The sequence below is a fragment of the Phodopus roborovskii genome, unplaced genomic scaffold (assembly GCF_943737965.1).
Source record: "Phodopus roborovskii unplaced genomic scaffold, PHOROB, whole genome shotgun sequence".
NCBI classification, from domain to species: Eukaryota; Metazoa; Chordata; class Mammalia; order Rodentia; family Cricetidae; genus Phodopus; species Phodopus roborovskii.
The window spans coordinates 2,669,757-2,693,620 of record NW_026126651.1 but is presented as its reverse complement, the minus strand read 5'-3'; the positions used below and the strand labels follow the sequence as shown (position 1 = coordinate 2,693,620).

At 55.4% G+C, this 23,864-nt stretch overlaps 1 protein-coding gene across 1 annotated transcript in view; it reads left to right on the top strand.

The window, feature by feature from the left end:
- Nucleotides 1-398: 398 nt before the first annotated feature.
- Nucleotides 399-23,864, top strand: part of Grin2d (glutamate ionotropic receptor NMDA type subunit 2D) — a 36,057-nt gene continuing 12,591 nt past the window's right edge. The window contains exons 1-10 of the mRNA XM_051174125.1: nt 399-515; nt 2,800-3,281; nt 6,764-7,383; nt 10,789-10,903; nt 11,095-11,306; nt 11,508-11,676; nt 12,145-12,298; nt 14,385-14,510; nt 14,652-14,881; nt 15,788-15,948. Of these exons, the coding sequence (XP_051030082.1) occupies nt 2,826-3,281; nt 6,764-7,383; nt 10,789-10,903; nt 11,095-11,306; nt 11,508-11,676; nt 12,145-12,298; nt 14,385-14,510; nt 14,652-14,881; nt 15,788-15,948 (2,243 nt within the window). The 5' untranslated portion in view covers nt 399-515; nt 2,800-2,825. The remainder of the gene's footprint in view (nt 516-2,799; nt 3,282-6,763; nt 7,384-10,788; nt 10,904-11,094; nt 11,307-11,507; nt 11,677-12,144; nt 12,299-14,384; nt 14,511-14,651; nt 14,882-15,787; nt 15,949-23,864) is intronic.

Here is a 23,864-nt window from a genome sequence, read left to right as displayed (position 1 = left end):
TCTACAACCCCTCCCTGCATCAATCTCCCCCACGACTGGCTGTCCCTCTCTCCTCTGCTTTCCCCTCCCTCCTCAGAGCTATGAGTCTGCTATTAATACCCCTGCCAAGGACCTTGAGGGCGTCCAGTGACCGGCACCCAGCCCCAAGCAGTCACCCCTTCCTCGGGGTTTTGGAATGCCCTTCCAGGACTCGGATAAGAGGACAGTGGTGCCTGTGTGTGCAGTGGGGGCTGGCAGCTTTCTGCAGAACGGGGGGGGCTGTTGATCGGAGCCTCTCCCCATTCCAATGATGGATGGGGGGCAGTGGAGACAGAGCTTATGCTCTGGGCAAGATATGAGAGGAGCAACTGGGAATGCCAGGGCTAGTGGGCAGCAAGGGTGTTGGGACTGATGGGGTCTGAGGCAAAGGGGGGGCTCCTTAAAGGAGAACAAGACAGGAACCAAGATTCCCAGCTGTTGGGGCCGGAGGAGGCTGGGATACCCGGGTCCTGAGAATGAGTGGACCACAGTGCTGGGTGAGGCGGGTACCTGCCAGGCCAGTTCTTCAGTCAGGAATTTAGGGGGCGTCTATGAGAGAAAGAACTCCTGATGGAGTAGGCTGGGGGATTGCTTCTTAGGCCCCTATGGGGATGGAAGTAGCCGGCTACATTCATGAGGTGGAGGTCGCCATGGACTTTGCCAGCCCCGATGTGTTGTGAGCTCTGGGGACTTTGCCTTCAGAGGACTGATATGGGGCTGGGTAAAGGGCTGGGTAGAAAGGTTGCCCTCAGGAGCCTTTTATGGGAAGGTGGTGCCTCTTGATGGGGTGGGGCGGAAGCTGCCCTCCTAGGCCTCACAGTGACCAAGGACCTTGGACCCCAAAATGCAGAAGCCAGGGTCTGAGAAGCAAAGGAGGAGGGCTGGTGGCTGAGCAGCCACCAGGAAAGGAGAGAGCCAGTATTAACCCCGCGGGGGCCAGGCCACAGCTGTGCGTTATTTTGGGGAGGAGGGGGGGGCTATTCTGAGCACGGATTGAGCCAGCTGCTTAGGGAAGGAAAAGCAATGGAGAGACAGGCAGAGGCATGGCCTGAGGGAGGGGACACCCCCTCCTTGGGGGGGGCAGAGGCTCAGGACCTCCAGAAACGCAGTATGGCAATTGCATGGCCTGAGGGAGGGGACACCCCCTCCTTGGGGGGGGCAGAGGCTCAGGACCTCCAGAAACGCAGTATGGCAATTGCATGGCCTGAGGGAGGGGACACCCCCTCCTTGGGGGGGCAGAGGCTCAGGACCTCCAGAAACGCAGTATGGCAATTTGGAAGATGAGAGTTAAATGCAGGGTAGGGGGTGTGGGCCTCTGCCCCAACCCTTGCTGTCTAGAATGGACAAGCCTGTGCTACCATGGCAACCAGACATGAGCCTGAGAGCCAAGAAAGAACCCTTCTGTATCTGGACCCTGACCCATTCAGAGAGACCCTCCGTGCTTTCTGGGAGCAGAGATCAGGCCCCCAGGGCCTCTTCCGAATATCAGTACCCAGGCGCCTGGGATCCTAGCCCACCCACCCCAGGCAACTAGTATTCAACAGTGGGCACCGGAGGCAACATTTAATTTACTAAATTACTCTGGGCTGGAAGCCAGGGACCCCCACACCAGCGCTTCACAGCTGTGCCCCCAACCCCAGGACTGGCCTGTGACTCAGTTTCATCAAGACAGAAAATGAGGGGGGCAGAGGCAGGAGGAGGGGGCTAAGGGTGGCTTGGGGGGTGTGGATTGCCTCTCCTTGGACAGCCCACTAATTTGTCCACTCTTTCTCTCCCCACACACCTGACCCCCTTTCCCTCTCTCGTCCCCCCCCCCACTCTGTTCCCTCTGCCACCTGGCTCTGCCTCTTTCATGTGTGTGCTGGGCACCTCCCGGGTGGGGGTCTGGGTCTCTGCCTTGGCTCGCTATTTCTGTCCTCCCTGTATTTCATTTGCACGGCTTGCCTTCCTCCATCTCATTCCTTCTTCCTGAGGTTGGTGTTTGCCTGACTCTGGGTGGCTGTGGGTCTCTGCCTTCCGATCCCTGGCTTGCCTTCTATCCCTGGCAACTTTCTTATCTCTCCATCTCTCCTTGCCTCCATACCATCCTCTCCCGTCCCGGTCCGTCTCCCGGTCTGTGTCCACCCGAGTCTCTCCTTCCACCTCTCCTCACTCTTCCCTCTCCTTTGCGCTCACTTTGGCTCTGTTCCCGTTTTTTTGTCCCATCTCTGGGTCTCTCCCATCTGTATGATCACTGTCCATCCCATCCCTGCCTTCTTCCCTGCTTACCTGTATCTTCCCTGACCCCATTACTCACCCCTCCCGCCTTTGTGTCTCCTGGTTCCCACATTCCACCCCTCCATCGCACCCCCCACCCCTCCCTCGATTTGGATTCCATCTTTCCCTTCCACTCTCTGCTTTGCCTTTCCCGCTGTCTCTCTCGTCTCTGCTCTGTGTCTCTCTCTCCTGCCTCTTTCCCTCTCTGTCTCTCCATTTCTCCTGTCTCTCTTCATCTGTTTCTCTCCATGCTTCTGCCTCTCCGTCTCTCACCCAACTTTCCCCTCTCACCCTGACTTCACCATCTGGGCCCCGCTGGTCTCTGTCACCTGCCCCATCTCTGTTTCTCGATCTCTGTCCCCTCCCTCTGTCTCGGCCTCCCCTGATCCCTTATCTCTGTCCCTCATCTCTGTTTCTCCCCGCGTCTGCCCCTCCCTCTTCGCCATCCATCACCCCCCCTTCCCCTCCCGCCCCGTCTCTCCCGTGCCTCCCCTCGGGCTCTGCCCTCGCCTCCCGTCCGTGCAGAGGCCGCCCGGCGGGGCCCGCAGGCGATGCGCGGCGCCGGTGGCCCCCGCGGCCCTCGGGGCCCCGCTAAGATGCTGCTCCTGCTGGCGCTGGCGTGCGCCAGCCCGTTCCCGGAGGAGGCGCCGGGGCCGGGCGCGGCCGGCGGGGGCACGGGCGGGGCGCGGCCGCTCAACGTGGCGCTGGTCTTCTCCGGCCCCGCATACGCGGCCGAGGCGGCGCGCCTGGGCCCGGCCGTGGCGGCGGCAGTGCGCAGCCCGGGCCTGGACGTGCGGCCGGTGGCGCTGGTGCTCAACGGCTCGGACCCTCGCAGCCTTGTGCTGCAGCTCTGCGACCTGCTGTCGGGGCTGCGCGTGCACGGCGTGGTGTTCGAGGACGACTCGCGCGCGCCCGCCGTCGCGCCCATTCTCGACTTCCTGTCGGCGCAGACCTCGCTGCCCATCGTGGCCGTGCACGGCGGCGCCGCGCTCGTGCTCACGCCCAAGGTGCGCGCGACCGCGAGGGGGCGGGGCTTGCGGCCGGGGGCGGGGCCTTTGCGGCGGGGGTGGGGCGGGGGTGGGAAGATTGACTGGGGGCGGGGACGTTCGTCGAGGAGGCTGGAGGGCGAGACTCTGGGGATAGCTTGGGGGCGGGGCCGCCTGTTGGCCAATTTCCTCTTTGGTGCAAGGAGTCAAGTCTAGATGGGGAGGGTTCTGACTCGGAGGCAGGGGTGTGCTCGACTGGGTTCACAGCGTCTTCCAGGGCTCACCTACAGGAAGGGTCAGATAACCAACGCGGGGTTACAAGTGAGGACCGAGGAAGAACCAGTGGCAGAAGACAAGGATTCTAAGGAGAAGCCACAGACAGGGTCAGAAACCAGAGTCTCGGATCAATGAGGGGAAGAGTCAGTTGGAAAGGAATGAGGTTCAGAAAGCGGTAGAGTCGAGTGAAGTAGTGAGTGGTACCCACGAAGGCAGGGACAGAGCCGTGGGAGGCGTCAGGCACGGAAGGAGGGCATGGTGGATGCTGAAGGATGGCGCGTACAGCTCCAGGCATGAGAGCAGAGCCATGCATTCTGAGAGGTGGGCTGATGAATGGCAGACTAGGCCCAAGGACAGGGCTAGTTAGTGCTCTAGGAAGGAGAGAAGGACTCAGTGGGGAGCGCTGAGGGGGGCCCCGTGAAAGGGCCTTGCCAAGAAAGGAACGGACCCTCGGAGGGACACTGGTGCTGGCAGTGGCCTGAAGCGGGTCTGCCTCCAGAGGCCTCGGGACACTGGGTTGTAGTGAGCTTCTGCTACCAAAGAAGAGGCGTGGGCCAGCCTAGTTTGCAGACTAAGAAAGATGAAGCCTCAGAAGGAATGTATTGGGGGGGGGGGGAAGCAAGTGAACCAGAGAAATGGGATTGGCTGGAGGATGGAGCCACCTGCCAGTTCCTAGCCAGGAAAGCCTGTGGCGTTATACCTGGGTCCCTACTGCGTCCCTACCTCTTGCGGGTCTGTCCAAAACATTGTGGCAAAGACCGCTGTCCAGCATCCTTGTTCTTGGCTTGATTTGTAGGCCTGGCTGCTGCCTTCATACAACACTGAAAAAATGGTCCCTAGTCCCTCCGTTGCCGTTGAGTGTGACTGTAGAGTGGATAACTGAACACTGTTACCCACTCTGTGTGCAAGGTACCACCTTCAGGGACACATATAGTTCCCTCAGCACCCCAGCTAAGCTACAATGAACGTCAGGATCTGGTACCTTCGTAGCCACGCCCTGCTGAGGGGTGGGGCCCTCTATGAGTCTCCACTGCCTGCTGGGAAGCCCCCTCTTCTCGGGACAGCCGCCTTGTACCCGGCATCAAACCACTGGCATATGCCAACGGAGACATCTGATGTCTGTTTGTAGGGAGGCTTGAGGCCTGGGGCCTGTTTAGGTTCAGGATTTTGAAACTGAGTTGGGGGAGGTGGGGCCTTATGGAACCTGCACTCTGATAAAGAAAACAAACTAAGCCACGATAGTGAAGTCTGTTAGGGGAAACCAGAAATGACCGAGGCTAAGGCTCCAGTAGATGGTAATGGAGAGAGGCCTCCCGAGGTCTGTGCTGGCCCTGAAGGATGATGCGGGGAAGCCAGGCATGGAGAGCGGGAGTGTGTCCCCAGGAGGGACAGCGGCTAAGGGCAAAGCTTAGGAGAAGCATTGAGAGTGTGAGAAAGACCTGATAGAGCGGCTGGCACAGACAGGAGACAGCTCAGACAGGCATCGGGAGTTGGGTCGTGTAGGGCCTTGAGCTTGGACCACAGTGGGTACTTTCTTTGGTTTGTGTTCTAAGGGAGAATTATTGGAAGGCTTTCAACTGAGAAGAGATGTGTTCCAATTAATATTCTGAAATGATCACTTCGGTTCTGTTTGGAGAACAAACTAAAAGACACGCGATGGAAGCAGAAATGTGCCAGAGAGCTGCAGATGTCTGGGGAGGGGAGCCGGGGACGGGGTGTCATCAGGAAGAAGATAACTGAGATTAGGTTAGAACCACGGCCAGGAAATCTTGGAAGTGGTCCTGATGTGAGCCCGATAGAAACAAGGAAAGGATGGAGCTGGGACTGAAGTTAAGTTGCCTTAGTGCAGCCCAGCACAGACCAGGTCCTGGGTTGTCCCCCCCACCTCCAGCACCCTGTAAACTGGATGCATTCAGTAAGCCCAGCACTCTGGAGGGGACAGAGGAGCAGGCGCCCGGGGTCCTTTCTGTTGTATATTTGATGATATAAGAGCCTAGAGAGAAGGAAGGAGGGGCGTTCTGGCTTGGGGGTACGAAGAGGAGGAGGGTTAGGAAGAGAAAATCTGCTTTTGACATGCAGGTGGTCCCTGAGATACTTGTGGGAATCCTGGTTTGTGGATGGTGACTAAGGAGTAGGGTAGGTGTGTCTGGAGCTCACAGGAACGGTTGTAACCAACGATAAGAGCCTTGGGCACACTGCACAGAACTTGCTGCAGAGATGAAGATGGACCATGTCTGCTCCATCCAGCAGCAGCTGCAAAGCCACAGGTGGCTGCTGAGCGCTTGCATGGAGCAGCTGAGGAACTACATCTCATGTTCAGTTTAATTTTCATTTGAATAGCTACACACGGCTAGTGGCTACCATGCTGGATAGTGCTAGAGACAACATTTAAACCCATGGGCTAAATGACCTTGCTAGGGGGCCCGGACAGAAAAGGAAAGAACACTATTAAAGACCACTTACATTTATTTAGGGCTCTGACTAAGCAACAGAGGCCAACAAGGGAGGCAGAAATGGGGGACAGCAGGAGGGAAATTAAAGGGACAGCCCACTCCGCTTGGGAGGAAGGGGACCTCTCAGCATCCCCACTGCCTGCTGGGAGTTGTAGTCTTGCTCATTGCAAATAGGGCTAGAGTGCTTCAGTGGACGCTGGGAAGACGTGGGGCGAATTCATGGTGGTGACATCACACGCTGTCACAGATAAACCCTCAGACCGTAGCAGCTGACCCCCGTAAATTGTTTCTCATTCATCAAACTCCAAATGGGGTGTCGTGGCTGGGGTCACAGGCTCCAACCCTCCTGTGACTGTGGGACCCTAGGCCTTCTTCTGAGTCCCTACAGCTGCCCTCAGACAGGAGAGTAAGGCTCAGGGTGAGTTTTTTAGGTGAGCTGCAAGAACTCAGTCACGTGGCCAAACGTACCCCAGATGGCCGGCGGTGGTGGCACACACCTTTAAATCAGAGGCAGAGGCATGTGGATCTCTGTGAGTTCGAGGCCAGCCCGGTCTACAGAGCTAGTTCCAGGGCAGGCTCCAAAGCCACACAGAGAAACCCTGTCTCGAAAAACCAAAAAAGAAACAAAAGCAAACAAAACCATAGCCCAGAGGAAGCCAGTGCTGCAGAAGGAAAAGGGGCCAGGCCTGGTGAGCAGCCGCAGCGGAGCTGTGTTGCCACTGGCTTCGGCAACTGTGGTCTGCTCACTGGCTCACTGGCCCCCTGTCCCCGCAGGAGAAGGGCTCCACCTTCCTGCAGCTCGGCTCCTCCACAGAGCAGCAGCTGCAGGTCATTTTCGAGGTGCTGGAGGAGTACGACTGGACATCCTTTGTGGCAGTGACCACGCGCGCCCCAGGCCATCGGGCCTTCTTGTCATACATCGAGGTGCTGACTGATGGCAGCCTGGTGGGCTGGGAGCATCGAGGAGCGCTGACACTGGACCCCGGGGCTGGTGAGGCCGTCCTGGGCGCACAGCTCCGGAGTGTCAGCGCTCAGATCCGCCTGCTCTTCTGCGCGCGCGAGGAGGCAGAGCCTGTTTTCCGGGCAGCAGAGGAGGCTGGCCTCACGGGACCTGGCTACGTCTGGTTCATGGTGGGACCCCAGCTGGCCGGAGGCGGGGGCTCCGGGGTCCCTGGGGAGCCCCTTCTTCTGCCAGGAGGCGCTCCACTGCCTGCAGGGCTGTTTGCGGTGCGCTCTGCTGGCTGGCGTGACGACTTGGCACGTCGAGTGGCTGCTGGTGTGGCGGTGGTGGCCAGAGGTGCCCAAGCACTGCTGCGAGACTACGGCTTCCTGCCTGAGCTGGGCCATGACTGCCGGGCCCAGAACCGCACCCACCGCGGGGAGAGCCTGCACAGGTGATTGGGGGTACTAATGAGTGCCCTGGGATGGAGCTCATCCTGGCTCTCAGTTCCTTTTCTGTAAAATGGGGACAACCGAGAAGGCCTTTCTGGGATTGAGCCAGGTGATTTGGAAAGCACCTGGTGTACAGGGTTTGTTAGCATTGTTTTGTGACTTTAAGGCTGGGCGTGGTGGTGAAAGACTGTCACCCGAGGCACATCAGCGGGGTGGGCAGAAGGCGCTGTGGTTCAGGGCTATCCTTGTCTGTGTATCAATTTGGAGGCCAACCTGGGCTACATGAGACCCTCTCTCAAAACAAAAACTGTTAATTTTAGTTCAGTATGTCATTATAGACGTGGCATCCCAGCACCCTGAAGATGGGGACAGGAAACAAGGCTAAAATATCTAAAACAGAAATATTCATTTCTTTTTCTATATTTTCATGTCTTTGAAATCAAGGTATGTCTTACAATCGACCAGCTATCATGTTTTAATTGGCAGGGTTTCTGGGCTTGTTTGTTTTGTAACTGTTTTGTAAAAGCAGTGACAATTGATAGCCACTTACTCTAGATTAAAACAAACAAACAAACAGCAACAAAAACCCACCGTGAGATAAGTCTCAGTGGGTACAAAAGGCCCAGTGGCGAGTGGCCCTTGCAAGGCAGAGCTTCCTCCTCTGTCATGTGACGATATCCCAGAGATGAGTGGCGGGCTGGCTCCATGAGGTAACCCTGTTTTTCTACTCTTGTAGAGTTGGGGTGTAGGAACGGCAGAGTGAGTGTAGTCTAGTGCAGGGGGGAAAGCATAGCAAAGAGCGAGCAACCTCAATACGGTGGAGGGCACAGGTCTCACACCTTACCACTGAAAACACGGTCACATTGTCACATGGTCAGGACTGACATCCGTTGGACTGGTTAAACTTCTCTGCTGATTGGCTAGTGACTTTGATATTAATACCACCCCTGCACGTGGCCAGGATGGGCCACACAGTGCTGGGTGTGGCCACCTGGTTGTGGCCGTGGGTCCAGCTTACCTGCTGGGACAGGTGTGACAGATTTGGGAGTGCAGCAAACAGCCCAGGTGGTGACAGCCAGCCAGCAGAAGGAAGCTGAGCTCAGCTGAGTCTGGGAGGAGGTGCAGGAGAAGCCCTAGGAAGGGAGTGGACAACGGAGTTGGGAGTCAGGGCCCCAGAACAAGAGGCTGAGAGAGTGTCCTGTGTTCATAAATACTGAGCGCCTGCTAGGAACTAGGGCTCACGCTGGGCCCCGGGAACACAGGCATGAATAAGGCCACAGACTTCTTCAAAGGATGCGAGGGCCTAAAGAGAGACACACAGGGATGGGAATAATGGCCACACAGTGTGAAGCTTGCAGTAATGGAGACAGCAGCAGCCTTAAGGGAGCGTGGGGGAGTCTCGTTTAAATTTCCCCAGGAGAAAGAGGGCTCATTGGAAAGATAAACATGCACAGAACAGACTTTAGGAATCGAGGCCAAGTCCAGGCCAGCCACTCTTTCATCTCCTGATTCTGTCTGTGTGTGTGTGCACGCGCACACACACACACACACACACACACACACAGGCTTACCTTTCCTACCCTCTGTTCAGATCTTAATCCATAGTTTCTCCTTCCTCATAATTTTAGAACCTACAGGTCTCACTGTTAAACAGCATGCCAAGAGGAAATTGGTTGGTGACAATCAACCTCCCAATACGAGCTGCATACCTGTGGGGGGGGGTTCGAGGTTTCTAAACTGAGAACTCAGGATGAACTACTGGACAAACATCCATCCCCTGAAAAGCTTTTACTGAGAACCTATGTGCCAAGTACTGCTTTGGCTCAAAAGAATTAAATAAAGTTGGGTGTGGTAGGGTGCTCCTTTAATCCCAGCACTCAGGCAGAGCTCTGAGTTCAAGATCAGCATGATCTAGACAGGGATTGCCAAGCAGGCCGAAGATATATACATATACATACATACATGGGCAGCATATATATCTATATATAAGAGGCATATATATATACATATATATATATAGAGAGAGAGAGACTGACTCAAAAAACTGAAAAAAAAATCAAATACATCTCCTGCTCTCACAAAGCTGACCGTCTAATTAGGGAGGGGGAGGGGGGGCAAGCGGTGAACATTCAAGAAGAGACCCACCCACAGGTGGAGATGAGAATAAATTGGTGGGGGGGGTGAGACAAAAGGCCTAGGGGTTAGATCATATCAGGTTAGGTCAACTTAGAGGTCGGAATGTTGTAGATGGGGGAGGGGCTGCACTTGCAGAGGATCCAGGTTGGGTTCCCAATAGCCACACTGATTAGCGCTCGCGCACGCACGGGCGCGCGAGCACACGCACACACACACACACACACACACACACACACGGCTCCTGGGGATGCAATACTACTCTCTTCTGGCCTCCATGCGCCCCTGCATACATGAGGAGCATATAAGTACACTCAGGCGCACACACATGCACGCACGCACACGCGCGCACACACACACATGCACGCACGCACGCGCACACACACATGCACGCACGCACGCGCACACACACATGCACGCACGCACGCGCACACACACATGGACGCACGCACGCGCACACACACACATGCACGCACGCACGCGCACACACACACATGCACGCACGCACGCGCACACACACATGCACGCACACATGCACGTACGCGCGCACACACATGCACGCACGCACGCGCACACACACATGCACGCACGCACGCGCGCACTCGCACCTTTAAAATCGTTGTACAAAGATGGAGCTGAGCGCGGGGATGTGTGAGTAGCGAGGGAAGGGCAAGGCCTCAAGGCCCAAGGGAGGCACCGGAGGGGCCCTCAGGCCAGCTCAATCAGGGTGTGCTCAGCAGGCCCACCAGGTATGGAGAACGTGCATTCCAGGCATGATGCAAACACATGGAAAGATGCCAGGGGAAGAAACACAGGAAACACAGAACAGATGAGGGGGTGAGGTCAGGGAGGTGGGTGGGGCCAAAGTTCTGCCTTGTGTACACAGTTGGGCCGCTCAAGACTCTGTTCTGGGACTCTGGGAGCCATGGCAGGTCCTGAGAAGCGGAGGCTGCCACAGAATCAGCTTTAGGTGTAGAAAGACGTCTCTGGAGATGTTTAGGAACCCCAAAGCCTGCAGGGGCTTCATCCCAGGAGAAGGGATAGTTGAGCTGAGTATTTACAACATAGCTGGCCAAGATGAGAGGAAGGTTTTCTAGGCACAGCGCGGCCCTTACAAAGGCCTGGACACAGTAAGCCGCCCATGTTCTGCCCTTACAAAGGCCTGGACACGGTAAGCCGCCCATGTTCCAAGGGAGTGTATTCAGTGCTGTTAAGAGTTTTCCTGTGGGGCCCAACCCAGGTCCTCATGGGGCCCCGCCCTTTCCCCTGGGCAGGTACTTCATGAACATCACCTGGGATAATCGAGACTACTCCTTCAATGAGGACGGGTTTCTGGTGAACCCCTCACTGGTGATCATCTCCCTCACCAGAGACAGGACATGGGAAGTGGTGAGTGGCCCAGACTCCAGCATCCCTGGGTCTGGGGGAGGAGGACTGCGGTCTGGACCCGGATCTGAGGGAGGAGAGAGAGCAAAGAATCTGGGTTCTGGAGGGAGATGGGACCCGCAGTTTAGGAAAGCCAGGACACCCTGGAATACCCCCAGGAAGCATGACTTGCCCTTATTGTGTTTTTTGCCAAGGTGGGCAGTTGGGAACAACAGACCCTCCGCCTCAAGTACCCGCTGTGGTCTCGCTATGGCCGCTTTCTGCAGCCAGTGGATGACACACAGCATCTCACTGTGGCTACTCTGGAGGAGAGGCCCTTTGTCATTGTAGAGCCAGCAGACCCCATCAGCGGCACTTGTATCAGGGACTCGGTCCCCTGCCGGAGCCAGCTCAACCGGACCCACAGGTGACAGCCGGGGATGCGCAGTCTCAGAACCCCCCTCCCCAGCAGAGCCCCTCGGCCCTCCAGCTGGGGGAAGCCAGGGAACTCTTAAGCTTCAGTCTCCCAAGAAAGCACTAGCCGTAGTTTTAGCTGCTGATGTCCCTCACCTCGTGGGAGAGCCTAACAGTGGTCCCCAACCTCTCCAAGCCTGGTCGCTCCCCGCAGCCCTCCGCCTGACGCTCCCCGCCCGGAGAAGCGGTGCTGTAAGGGCTTCTGTATTGACATTCTGAAGAGGCTGGCGCACACCATTGGCTTCAGCTATGACCTCTACCTGGTCACTAACGGCAAGCACGGCAAGAAGATTGATGGTGTCTGGAACGGCATGATTGGTGAGGTAAGAGGCGGGGACAGAACCTGCGGGAGAGGAAGCCGAGGATCCCAGGGAAGGGGCCAAGAGGAGGGCGTCCTGGAGCTGGGGGCTTGGTGAGGGCCTCTTCAGGGGTGGGACCAACAGGCAGTCGGCAGGGACTCTGGAGAGAGGGCTATTAGGGTGGGACTCCTGGGGTGAGAATGCATGGCGTGGGCTTTGGGGTGGAACTCCGGGAAGCGGCGGGTGGGGAGGCTGGATCCCTAGGCCTTAAGCGACTGAAGTGGACAATCGGTGGGGTAGAGGAGACCTCTTCTGTTCCTGCTTCTGCTCTCTCTCCCTTACTTCCCCGCCCCTCTGTTCCCCTCCTCACTCATCAACCAGACTTCCTAGTCCGTCTCCCACATCATCTCTGTCTCCCAGGGTCAGGCTTTGCCCAGCGCTGGCCTCTGTCCCCTGAGCTGCTTCCCTTGCCAACCCCTCGATCCACCCCAGGTGTTCTATCAGCGGGCGGACATGGCCATCGGCTCCCTCACCATCAATGAGGAGCGCTCTGAGATCGTGGACTTCTCCGTCCCCTTTGTAGAGACGGGCATCAGCGTCATGGTGGCACGCAGCAATGGCACTGTGTCCCCCTCTGCCTTCCTCGGTGAGCCAGCCAAGGCTGGAACAACTATCTCCAACAGTGCGGGGCCTGGGTCCCATCCCAGTTCCCTGTACTGGTGTGCGCGTGACTCCCATGAAGCGACATCACTTCCAAGCTCCGTACAATAGAAGTACCTTCTCTGGCAGGAATTTCGGCAGGACGCTCCGCGGGCAGGAGCCGTCCCTAGCTCTGACCCTGGGTTTGCACAGTTGTTTGGGTTTGGTTTGGGTTGGGTTGGGTTTTTTCAGACAGGGTCTCTCTATATAGTTCTGGCTGTCCTGGAACTCAGAACTCACAGAGATCCACCTGCGTATGTAGTACTGAGATTAAAGGTGTGCCGCCCACCACACCTGGCCAGTTTTTTGTTTTATTTAAAGAATTATTTTTATTTTATGGTCATTGGTGTTTTTCCTGCATGTGTTACTGTGTAAGGGTGACACATTTCCTGGAACTGGGGTTACAGGTGTGACCTGCCATGTAGGTGCTGGGAATTGAACCCCTATCCTCTGGAAAAACAGCCAGTGCACTTAACCACTGAGCCATCTATCCAGTCCAACAATATTGTTTTTTTTTTTTTTTTTTTTTTTTGTTTTGTTTTGTTTTTTGGAGACAGGGTTTCTCTGTGTAGTTCCAACTGTCCTAGAACTCACTCTGTAGACCAGGCTGGCCTCAAACTCACAGGGATCCACCTACCTGTGCCTCCCAAGTGCTGGGATTAAATGCTGGCTGATTTTTGGTTTTGTTTTTTAAGACAGGGACTGAATATGTAGCTTAGGTAACCACCTGAATTCAAGGATTTATATTCTTTTCTTTTTCTTTTTTTTTTTTTTTTTTTTTTTTTTTTTTCTTCTTCTCTAAAGAAGGCCCTCCAAGGCCAGGTATACCCAGGCTCAAAAATGTGGACAGCTTTTTGTTTGTTTGTTTAGTTTTTTTTTTCAGTGCTGGATATTGAACCCATGACGTGGAGGATGGCGGTGACTAGGACAGACAAATTCTTGTCTCCTAGGTGCTGCCTGCCTCCTTGGGGGATAGGAATAAATCAGTTCCAATAGTAACGGATACCATGAGAAATTAGGCTGAGGCGCAGAGAGAGAGACAGGGTGGAGGTGGTGTGGGTGGTGGAGAGGCCTTTTTGAGGAAGGGATTTCGCCCTTGCAAAGATCTGAAGGAAAGAACCCTGCAGACAGGTGGCGGCCAGCATGGAGGGTTTGAGGACTGTCTGAGGCATGTGTGACTGGCCGGTGTGCCTGGTGAGGAGATGGGTAAGAGGTGGCCAGAAGGCTGTGGGGCCGTGGCCTGTCTTGCTGGACTGGGACGCTCTGATATAGTTTGTGCTGGCAGGGGCTCGGCTTCCGAAGGTAATGAGGGATGTATGCTCAGATGTGAGTTGCTGATAGCTCTATGGAAGCAGGAAGCTGGCAGGGGCCACTGCAGTGGCAGAAAGGATGGAGGGGCGCGTGGCCGCAAGGTCACATGCTGGATCTGGGGTGTGATCAGGAAGCCACATTGTGGTTCGCTGGGTAGAAACGCCATCTCTGGGGCCAGCAGGTGATGCCGGTTCTCCCTTGCTCTCGGCAGTCTGAGCAAGGCTCCTCGGAGAGAGAGAAGACAGGAGAAAGATCCCTTCCCCGGGGTCCACGAGGCTGGGGAGATGGTCCCAGACAGAAGCCCAGGCTTGCCCCTTGCTGGCCATGGGGGTGGGGAGGACAGGCTCTAGGAGCTTGAGGGCCAGGGGCAAAGAGCAGGGGCAAAGTTTGCCAGCCGTGGACAAGGAAGATGGGTAGCAAGGGATGTGGCCTGGGGCCAGGTGTGGCTGTCACAAGGTAGAGTCTGGGATGGGATGGACGGTCCTGAGGGAAAGCTGGAGAGGTGGAGACTGGGGTCCTAGGCTCGGGAAGCACCTAGTAGACATCTAAACTGGGGTGGGGGCGGGGGGAGGGTGAAAACCACAGGAATGGCCACAGTAGCTCTCTTTGGAAAGACTCTCCCTGAAGTAGGGACCAGAAAAGGGCCCAGAACAGGATGGAGTCAGCTGGGCTCCACCTGGTCCCCCAGGCCCTTGCTTGGCTGACGACTCCCATGTCCCCAGAGCCCTACAGTCCAGCTGTGTGGGTGATGATGTTCGTCATGTGTCTCACCGTGGTCGCCGTCACCGTTTTCATCTTTGAGTACCTCAGCCCTGTGGGCTATAACCGCAGCCTGGCCACGGGCAAACGTGAGTCCCCTCCTACCCGCCCCTACGCAGAACTGTGTTTCCGAGTAGCCCCTGGGGTAGACGTAGGAAGGGCAGTCCTCTCTCCTCCCCTGGGGTGTGGAAGGGTTGTGAGGCCCACGTCCCTGTCCCCGTTCCCCACAGGTCCTGGCGGCTCCACCTTCACCATTGGGAAATCCATTTGGTTGTTGTGGGCCCTGGTGTTCAACAACTCAGTCCCAGTGGAGAACCCCCGGGGGACCACCAGCAAGATCATGGTCCTGGTGTGGGCCTTCTTTGCTGTCATATTTCTCGCCAGCTACACGGCCAACCTGGCTGCCTTCATGATCCAGGAAGAGTACGTGGACACCGTTTCCGGGCTCAGTGACCGAAAGGTGTGTACAAGAGGCAGGGTCAGGTGGCTCGTCCCTGCCCCAGGGCAGAGGGGTTCTTGGGAGACTGCCCAAGAGGGATTTCAGAGCGGTAGGGATGGAAGGGTTTGGAAGGAGATAAATGATTTAAACCTTCCTGTGGAGAGAGGGTGTCCCCCACGTCCCAGGAGCAGCAATGCCAAATAGGATTTTCTAGACAAGTGTCTCCTTCACACTGAAATGAAGACTGAATTTGAGACACCGCTAATGCATTGGAGACTATGAGTGAAATATGTCGGCAATGAATTACTAGAAATGTAGAAGTAACACTTAATACCAGGACGTGCAAGAATCCGACTCAACGGTGCGTGCCTATAATTGCGGCCCTCCAGAGGCAGAGGCAGGAGGATCATGAGTTTAAGGACAGGCTGGCTACGTAGTAACTTCCTGTCCCGAATAAGAAGGACAATAAAGTCAACTCCAAATCGTTACTGATTAGATTCAACATACGTGAAAGTATTCCGTCAATGCACTCCAAGCACCCACCCTCCTGCACCCTCTTGCCTTGTGGGCCCCACCCACAGCAGGCAGGGGGAGGAGCCACGGGGGACAATGAAATGGCAATGGCTCAGCCAGCGTCTCAAGCTGTTAGGAATAGACGCAGTAGGTTGCATTAAGCCCTGTTTTCAGGGGAACGGCGGTAGTAAAGCAAGGGAAGCACAGTATGTTGGCCATACCTTATAGATATGGTAAGGGGGCGTGGCACTGAGCCCCACACCCCTGTGGCTGCATTTCTGCGCAGAGCTATTTCTGAATACACTGGTCAGCCCACTCCTGACCCAGCAAATACGGGCTGGCTCTCCAGAACGGGACATTTGATTTGGGGGTTTCCTAGGGGCTACCTTAACAATTTCCCCCATTCTGTTCCAGTTCCAGCGGCCCCAGGAGCAATACCCACCCCTGAAGTTTGGGACGGTGCCCAACGGGTCCACGGAGAAGAATATCCGTAGCAACTACCCTGATATGCACAGCTACATGGTGCGGTACAACCAGCCGCGAGTGGAGGAGGCCCTCACACAGCTCAAGGCAGGGTCAGCGCAGGCTCGGGCAGTGGGGCCCCTACAGCATCTGGGGAGGGGTGGGCTCAGCGCAGGCTCGGGCAGTGGGGCCCCTACAGCATCTGGGGAGGGGTGGGCTCCGGCTCGCGCCAAGGCTTCTGTGCTTTGTAACGTTCGATACTTGGTTTGATGCCCTGAATCTGTTTCCTGTGTGTACAATGCGCATCAGAAAGGCTTCTCCCTGATGGAAGTTTGGTCAGGAGTGGTGGCATGCGCCTTTAATTCTACCATTTAGAATTAAAGTGGCAGAAGTTCTTGGTGTGTCCCAGGCCAGCTGGGATGTAGACTGAGACCTTGTCTCAAAACCACGTAGTTAATCCACACGGAACAGTGGCCACAGCATGGTGGCTCTTTGTAGACTTATTTCTCTTCGCGTCGCCAGCTCACACAAAACAACATGGAGACATCATTAATTATGAAAGCTCAGCCTATAGCTTAGGCTTGTACACTAGCTCTAATAACTCAAACCCATTTACATTAATCTAGGTTTTGTCTTGTGGCTTTTAACCTCTCTCCCATCTAGCACCTCCTGTTTCTGTCTGTCTCCTCTGGCATCTCCCTTGCTCCTAGGCTCAAACTCATCTTTTCTCTCTTCTCAGAAGCCCCGCCTACCCTCTTCCTGCCTAGCTATTGGCCATTCGGCTCCTTATTAAACCAACTGAAAGGGGCTTGGCAGAGAAGTACACGAAGATTATCCCACAACAGGTCCTTGTGATAGTTATTGTATAGTTATCGGTTCTGAACTGTGCAACAAATACTTGGGTTATAGGAGGGGATGGTATTGTTTTTATGTTAGCTCTGTAAGTCAGTCCCCAGAGTGCAGCCTTGTGGTATGGCAAGCCTGGATTGGGGCTGAGTAGCAGAGGCCTGGCCCAGGGTGTCCCGAGGCCTGGCCCAGGGAGTCCCGAGGCCTGGCCCAGGGAGTCCCGAGCCCTGGGTTCGCCCCCCCCCCCAGCCCTGCAGTTCCCTAAGCTAAGTGCAGGAGCTCTCCTGCCCCTATCTACTTAGTATCTCCGCATGCTTCTTTTCTACTTGCCTTTTTGTGCTGGGCATTAGGCAGGCGTCTCCTGTTCTCAGTTACCGAGGGTCTAGCCTGAAAGGTGAGCATCAAACACACAGACCCACAGGGTCACCAGGCATCAGGGTGGCTAAGGTCACCAGACCCCCGGTGGCCTCCCAAGGGAGCACGTGTATGCTCTCAGTGTAGACTCAGAGCCTTGCAGGCAGAGGTGTTCAGAGGCCCTGAGGTGGGTGTGAAGGGACATCTGGACGGCCAGGTTTCGGAAGGGCAGAGAGGTTAGGACAAATGGTGACCCTGGGGACACCAGAGTTGACTTTTGGCCAAAGTGGTAAGACCTTTGCAGGACACGAAGCAAAGATGCCTCTGTTCTTGTCCCCAAGTGTCCTTCACTGCAGTGGGGAATGGTAGAGGGGGCTACAGGGGAGCAGAAACAGTGTGTAGGCCATTATGTCATCTAGAATCTTCCTTCCTCAACTCACCTTCTTGCTCACCCCTTAAGCAGCCATCCTGGCTGGATCTGTTATCCCTCTGTCTCAGTGGATTGTTGAGCTACAAGAAAAGGGGCCCAGCCAGTCTGCGGTGGGCATATTACAGGCTCAGCCCAAGATTATCTAGAACCTTCCAGAGCCCACAGCAGGAAGTATTTTCTCATGCATACCTTCTAGAGCAGTTCTGGGGGAGGTTTGGTTCCTGGATTTGGAAACCATGGTCAGCAGCAAAGCAGATTCCCAGACTGGGAGGGTGTCAAAGCCAATTTTATTTATTTATTTTGGTTTTTTGAGACAGGGTTTCTCTATAGCTTTGGAGGCTGTCCTGGAACTAGCTGTTGTAGACCAGACAGGTCTCAAACTCACAGAGATCTGCCTGCCTCTGCCTCCCGAGTGCTGGGACTAAAGGCGTGCACCACCACCACCCGGCTGTTAAAGCCAATTTTAACCCACTGGTTTCTATTTCTCCTGGAATGATAGATCCAGGGAGCCAGTCATGGTGGTTCATGCCTGTCATCCCAGCCCTTGGGAGGGTGAGGAGGGAGGATTGAGGGGTTAAGGCCACTCAGGAAGTACCTGTCTCAAAAAAGACAAGTGTTCAGCATCAGGACAGGTCAGAGTCAGTATTAAGATTCCGAGCTCGTTTGCTCCTTTCTGTGGGACCTAACTTGCAGTATGGACCTTTATGCTCACTTGGTGGCCTCACGGTCACAGAAATGCTGTTGCCGCTCGGCGCCGTAGAGCAAGCACGGAGGAGGAACAGTGAAAGGGTTGAGGGTCTTCTCTTAGGAGCCTTTTCCTTTTCAGTGAAAGAGGCATGCCTTTCTCTGGGACTTCTACGCACTTCTAAGAACCTGTGGAGCAACCACACATAGTCGCAGGGAAACTGGGAAGACATTATGTGGCTGCGATCTAAGATTCACTCTCAGTATCTGGCAGAGCCCAGCCATGCTGTAGGGTTTTGTTTGTCTGTTGTTTTTGCCAAGCCCAGCAAAGTTCTCTTGAAGCTCTCCATCTCCTTCTGGGGTCCTGCAAAGTCTGTCTGTATCCAAGCTCTCTCTGAGTGGGCCAGGCGCCCCCCCCCAGCCCTGGGCATCTCTCTGTGGGAGCTACACCCGACCCCCCCCAAACCCCTCCCCTCCCCCCCAGGGCCCTGGGCTTCTCTCTGTGTGGGCTACCAACCCCCCTAGCCCCCCACACCTCCACACCCCCACCCCGGCCCTGGGCTTCTCTCTGAGTGGGCCAGCCGCCCCTGACCCTGGGCTTCAGTCTTCCTTATCGGCCAGCTCTTACCTTGTCTCCTGTAGTGCACGCTCTGGCCATCAACCCTTGGTGGAGCACATCCTTCTCTGCCCTCTCCCTGGACCCACTATTCATATGGCAGGCTCCAGACAGACACCTTGAAAACTTTCCAGGACTCTGTGCCATGCAAAACTTCATACCTTCCTGCCTTGACAGATAACCTAAACAACCCAAAAGGCAAAAGAGAAAAAAAAAAAAAAAAAAAGAAAAAGAAAAAGAAAAAAAATTCAAGTTAGGAGTGTGACTGGGTGGTCCCTCCTACCCCCTGGGGCTAAAAGTACCGATTGGCTTACTTTTCCCTAAGGGCGAATTTGCCTTCCCTGGTGTCAAGTCAAGGATATCTACCTTTCTTGGCTCATGGCCCCCACTTGTTGACAAGGGCAAGAGTAGAGTTTTTCCAAATCACGATTCCCAGAGCAGAATTTAAAAGGGAGTACTCCGCGGGAAGAGCCCTCAGGGACTCTATGCTCTGTGGGGGACACAGAAAGGACCCCCTTCCCCAAGGATTGGACACAGCGTGCACTCCCCAAGGACTGGACACAGCGTGCACTCATCAGTTTCTTGTTTGGTTTGCGTCTTTTCTTTTGTTTTGTTTTTCTTTAGACTGGCCTCACGATATAACTCTGGCTGTCCTGGAACTCACTGTGTAGACCAGGCTGGCCTCGAACTCACAGAGGTGTGCCTGCCTCAGCCTCTGAAGTGCTGAGGATGAAGGCGTGGCCCCACTGTGTTCACTGAGTACATCGAGCACCTCTAATGAGTCAGTGGTCCCTCTCCCGGATGCCCAAGTCCTCGCTCACTTGTAATTTCCACTGGAGAAGGGGGAGACAGGAACCACAGATGTTTTTGACGGATGCCCTTTGTTCCGGGGGTAGGGCTGTAGAGATGGTCACTAAGTAAAGTGCTTGTTGGTCAAGCATGAGGACCTCGGTTCAAATCCTCATGACTCAAACAAAAGCTGGGAGCAGCAGCGTAAGCCTGTTGTAACCCCAGCTCTGCCGAGCACAGACCTCAGGTGCTCGCCAGCCACGCTGTGTGATGGAAGCGCTCCAAGTTCAGTGAGGAGAAACGCTTGGAGAGGCAACTTAGTGTAAAAGCTCTGACCAAGCAAGCGCGATGACCTTCCTGTCCGGGAAAGCTCGGTGTGCCTGTGTGTTCACCTGAAACCCGGCACTGTGCAGGACAGGAGGCTGCTGGGGCTGGCCAGCTGCTAGCCTGGCTTCAGGGTCAGTGAGAGATCCTGTCTCAGGGGAGAAAGTGGAGAGTACCAGAGCAGATCACACTGCGTCCTGTGGCCTCTGTGCACGTGCACAGGCACACAGACAGCATACACACTAACACACACACACATAGCAGGTGGGCAGTAATTGAAGACATCCAATATTGACCTCTGGTTTGTACACACATGCGCACACACATCCATATAAACATCACACACACACACACACACACACACGCAGACACATGCACGCACACATCCATATAAACATACGCATCACACACACACTCACACACGCACACACACAGGCACACACATGCACGCACACACCCATATAAACACATGCATCACACACGCACTCACACGCACACACACTCACACACCAGACACACGCACGCGTGCACACACGCAGAGACACGTACACGTGCACACACGCACGCACGCACACACCAGACACACACGCGCACACGCAGACACACGCGCACACACACACACGCGCGCGCACACACACACGCGCGCGCGCGCGCACACACACACGCACACACGAAAGAGAAGGGCAGTCCTCTGAAGCTATCTCAGCTCCTGGCATCTGGCCAGAGGCGCCTGGTCTTTTGTCCTTGCCCTTTGCGCTGTGCTGAGACCCTGTGGCTCTGGTGCCGGGGCCTGGCACTCAGGTGGTTTTCAGGAATACCAACCGCAGGTGCCCTGGGTTCGAGTGGAGCCGTGGACCCTGCGGCCCCTCGCGTGTTGTTTTTGTTTTCTTGACTGGAGGCCAGCAAGTGGCTGCGTCACGTTCTCCGCTCCTTCCCACCCTGGAGCTGCCCCACCGCCCCTTCATCCCAGCCCCCTTCATCCCAGCCCCCTTCATCCCAGCCGCATGGCCTCCTTCCTCCGCCACGCCACGGAATGGTCTGTTTGCTTAGCACACCACAGCTGGGGTTGAAGTGCAGGCCTCCTCCCTCCTTAAGTCAGGGTTTGCGCTACCCTCTCCATCCTGTCCTGTGGCTGAGTGTCTGTGGGAGTCAGGGTCCTCCGAGAGCCGCAGGCAAGGGAGGTGAGATTAACTAAAACATGCTCTCTCACGTGGAATTAATTAATGTAAGCGCTGACAATACCCTACCTCTGGGGAGGTCCCAGGCTTATTTAGGTCCCCAGTGCACTGCAGTTTGGACTTGAGACGTTTCCTTCCTTCCTTCCTTCCTTCCTTCCTTCCTTCCTTCCTTCCTTCCTCCCTTTCTTTGCTTCTGTGGCTTTTGGACACAGGGTCTCACTGTGTAACCCTGGCTCACAGAGATCCCTCTGTCTCTCCCCAAGTGCGCCACCACTTAGGGCTGAAATTGTCAAATTCCTAGTGTTTCGCAGCCTTGCCTGTAGTAGACATCACATTCAACTCTCTCTCCACTCTGTTATTTTACTCTTCCTCCTCTTTTTTTTTTTTAATGTCATTAAAATTTTCCTTTTTAACTTCAGTGACACCCTCCTTGGGACAGGGACCCAATGGTAGAGCACTAGGCTCTGAGCTCAACTCCCAGTACCACACAATAAATAAATAAATAAGCCACATACGCTAAAAGAAGAAAACCAATCAAACAAAAAACTGGGGCAGTGGTAGGCACGCCTTTAATCCCAGCACTCAGGACGCAGAGGCAGGGGGGAATCTGTGAGTTCGAGGCCAGCCTGCTCTACAGAGTGAGTTCCAGGACAGCCAGGGCTGTTACACACAGAAACCCTGTCTTGAAAAAAATGTGTTTTTAAAAAGGAAGAAGGAAAAGAAACCTCGCTGGTGTTGACTTGTCTCCCCCTTCTTCCTGCCCCCTCCCCCTCCCCTTCCCCCTCCTATTCCCCCTCCCCCTCCCCCTCCTCTTCCCCCACCTTCTCCTCCCCCTCCCTTGACTGTCTTCCTCTTCTTCACCCCCTCTTCTACCCTGGGTCCCTGACACACAGGTGTCACCTAGAGCCCGCTGAGCCCGCTGAGCCCGTGGCTCTGATCACTTCCTAAGGACCCGATCGCAGCCCAGGCTTCTGTCTGTCCTGGCTGTCTTCGTTGACTTAACTCGTTGTCTGACATGTGTCTCTGGGCTCAGAAGCCTGGTTCCGTGTGTGCTGGGGGACTGGACTCCACCAGCTCCGTCCTGTGGGAACCCAACAAGTCCAAAACGTTACTCGGACACATTAGTGCAAACATGATTTGGTTTGTATATTATGTTTTCTGGACAGGGTCTCTCTGTGTATCCCAGGCTGGCCTTGAACTCCTATCCTTCTGCCCTGGCTTCCCGCATACTGGGATAACAGGCCTTTAACACCAGGTCAAGTAGCGGAGCCCTTCTGCCTACACATTTGGTCTTTGAAGCCCAATGTGGTTTTCATTTCCCAGTGCATGTGAGCTCAAGGTGTCTCAAAAAGACAAAATGACAAAAAAAAAAAATAATAATAATAATAATAACACTGAGGCGTACATCCAGTGAAGGTGGATACAAGCTATGCAGCTATGCCCTGGGGCCACACCCAGCTCGCGGTGTGGAGAAACTTGGGCTCCCCAGAAAACTTCCCTGCCCTTCTTCCTGTCCACCATGGGACATGACGGGGAATCTCTAGACACTGGGGACAGTTCAATGGCTACTTGCTGGGTATGGCCCGAGCCAGTGTCACGACCGTACACAGGGCCTCCTTGGCAGGGTTGGTGGCATGTGTCCGTTTCCAGCTTGCCATCACATGTGGGTGCCTTTGGACAGTCTCAGGTGGGGCCACAGCCAGCTCGAAGGGAGGTGCACACAGTACCACCAAACTGCAGGGGCTAAAGGACAGCCCCATCAGGCCACCCCCCACCGCCGCCACACCTCCGCCACGGTGTGGCCTCATTCCTGCCATCCTCTCCGTTAGAGTGCTTGTTGTGCCCGGGTTCTGTTCCCCACTCACACAGTCTCGGGTAGCCATGCTTGAACTTGTGCCACAGCTGAGGCGGACCTTGCGCGGCCCCTCTCCCTTGCGCGGCCCCTCTCCCTTGCGCGGCCCCTCTCCCTTGCGCGGACCCTCTCCCTTGCGCGGACCCTCTCCCTTGCGCGGCCCCTCTCCCTTGCGCGGACCCTCTCCGGTGGGTGAAGGTCAGGTGCCGCCACATCTTCTGGTTTTGTTGTAGCGGTGGAGAGTTTGCAGGGCTGCAAGGTTCTGTGTCCTCTGGGGGCCGGGAGGCCAAGCCTCCCGGCTCCTTACTCAAAGGTGGGGTGACCCACCCACCGCGCCCCTCTGCTCCTCTTCCCTCTCCGAATTACAAACTTCCGCATCCTGTAAGCATGCCAGCCATGTTGGACTTGCCTGCCCTTGCCCTGTGACCTCATCGCCCCCATGAGGCCCTGTCTGCAGATAGTCACATCCTTGGGTGCTAGAGACTCAGGCTCTGGAGTATGAATTTGGGGAGGGGACTGGCTTTAACTCATGAGGGCTCATAACCGTGTCAGGTGTCTATCATTAGACTCGGGAGCACGGCGAGATGCCCAGTGCTGCCAGGGTGGCCTGAGCCCCGAGGTCTGACGGGACCCAGGGTTCTCCACTGTGTTCCTCTCAGAGTCACCATCATCATTCCCTCATCCCTGCAACTTTCATGGACTCACAAAGGACATCCCTGTTTCTGTTACCTCCTGCCTTCGCTCGCTCAACTGTTCTGTCCCAGGTATTTGTTTTGTACTTTTAAATTTTTCATTTCTATTAGCGTTATCCATACAGACTTTGGAGGGTGAAATACAGGATGACTTTTTTTTCATTTTTAGACAGCCCAGGCTGTCCGGGACGTAACATGTAGCTCGTTGGCCTTGAACTCTGCCTCTCCTGGTTTCTCCATGATACTGGGATTGCAGGCCTCTGT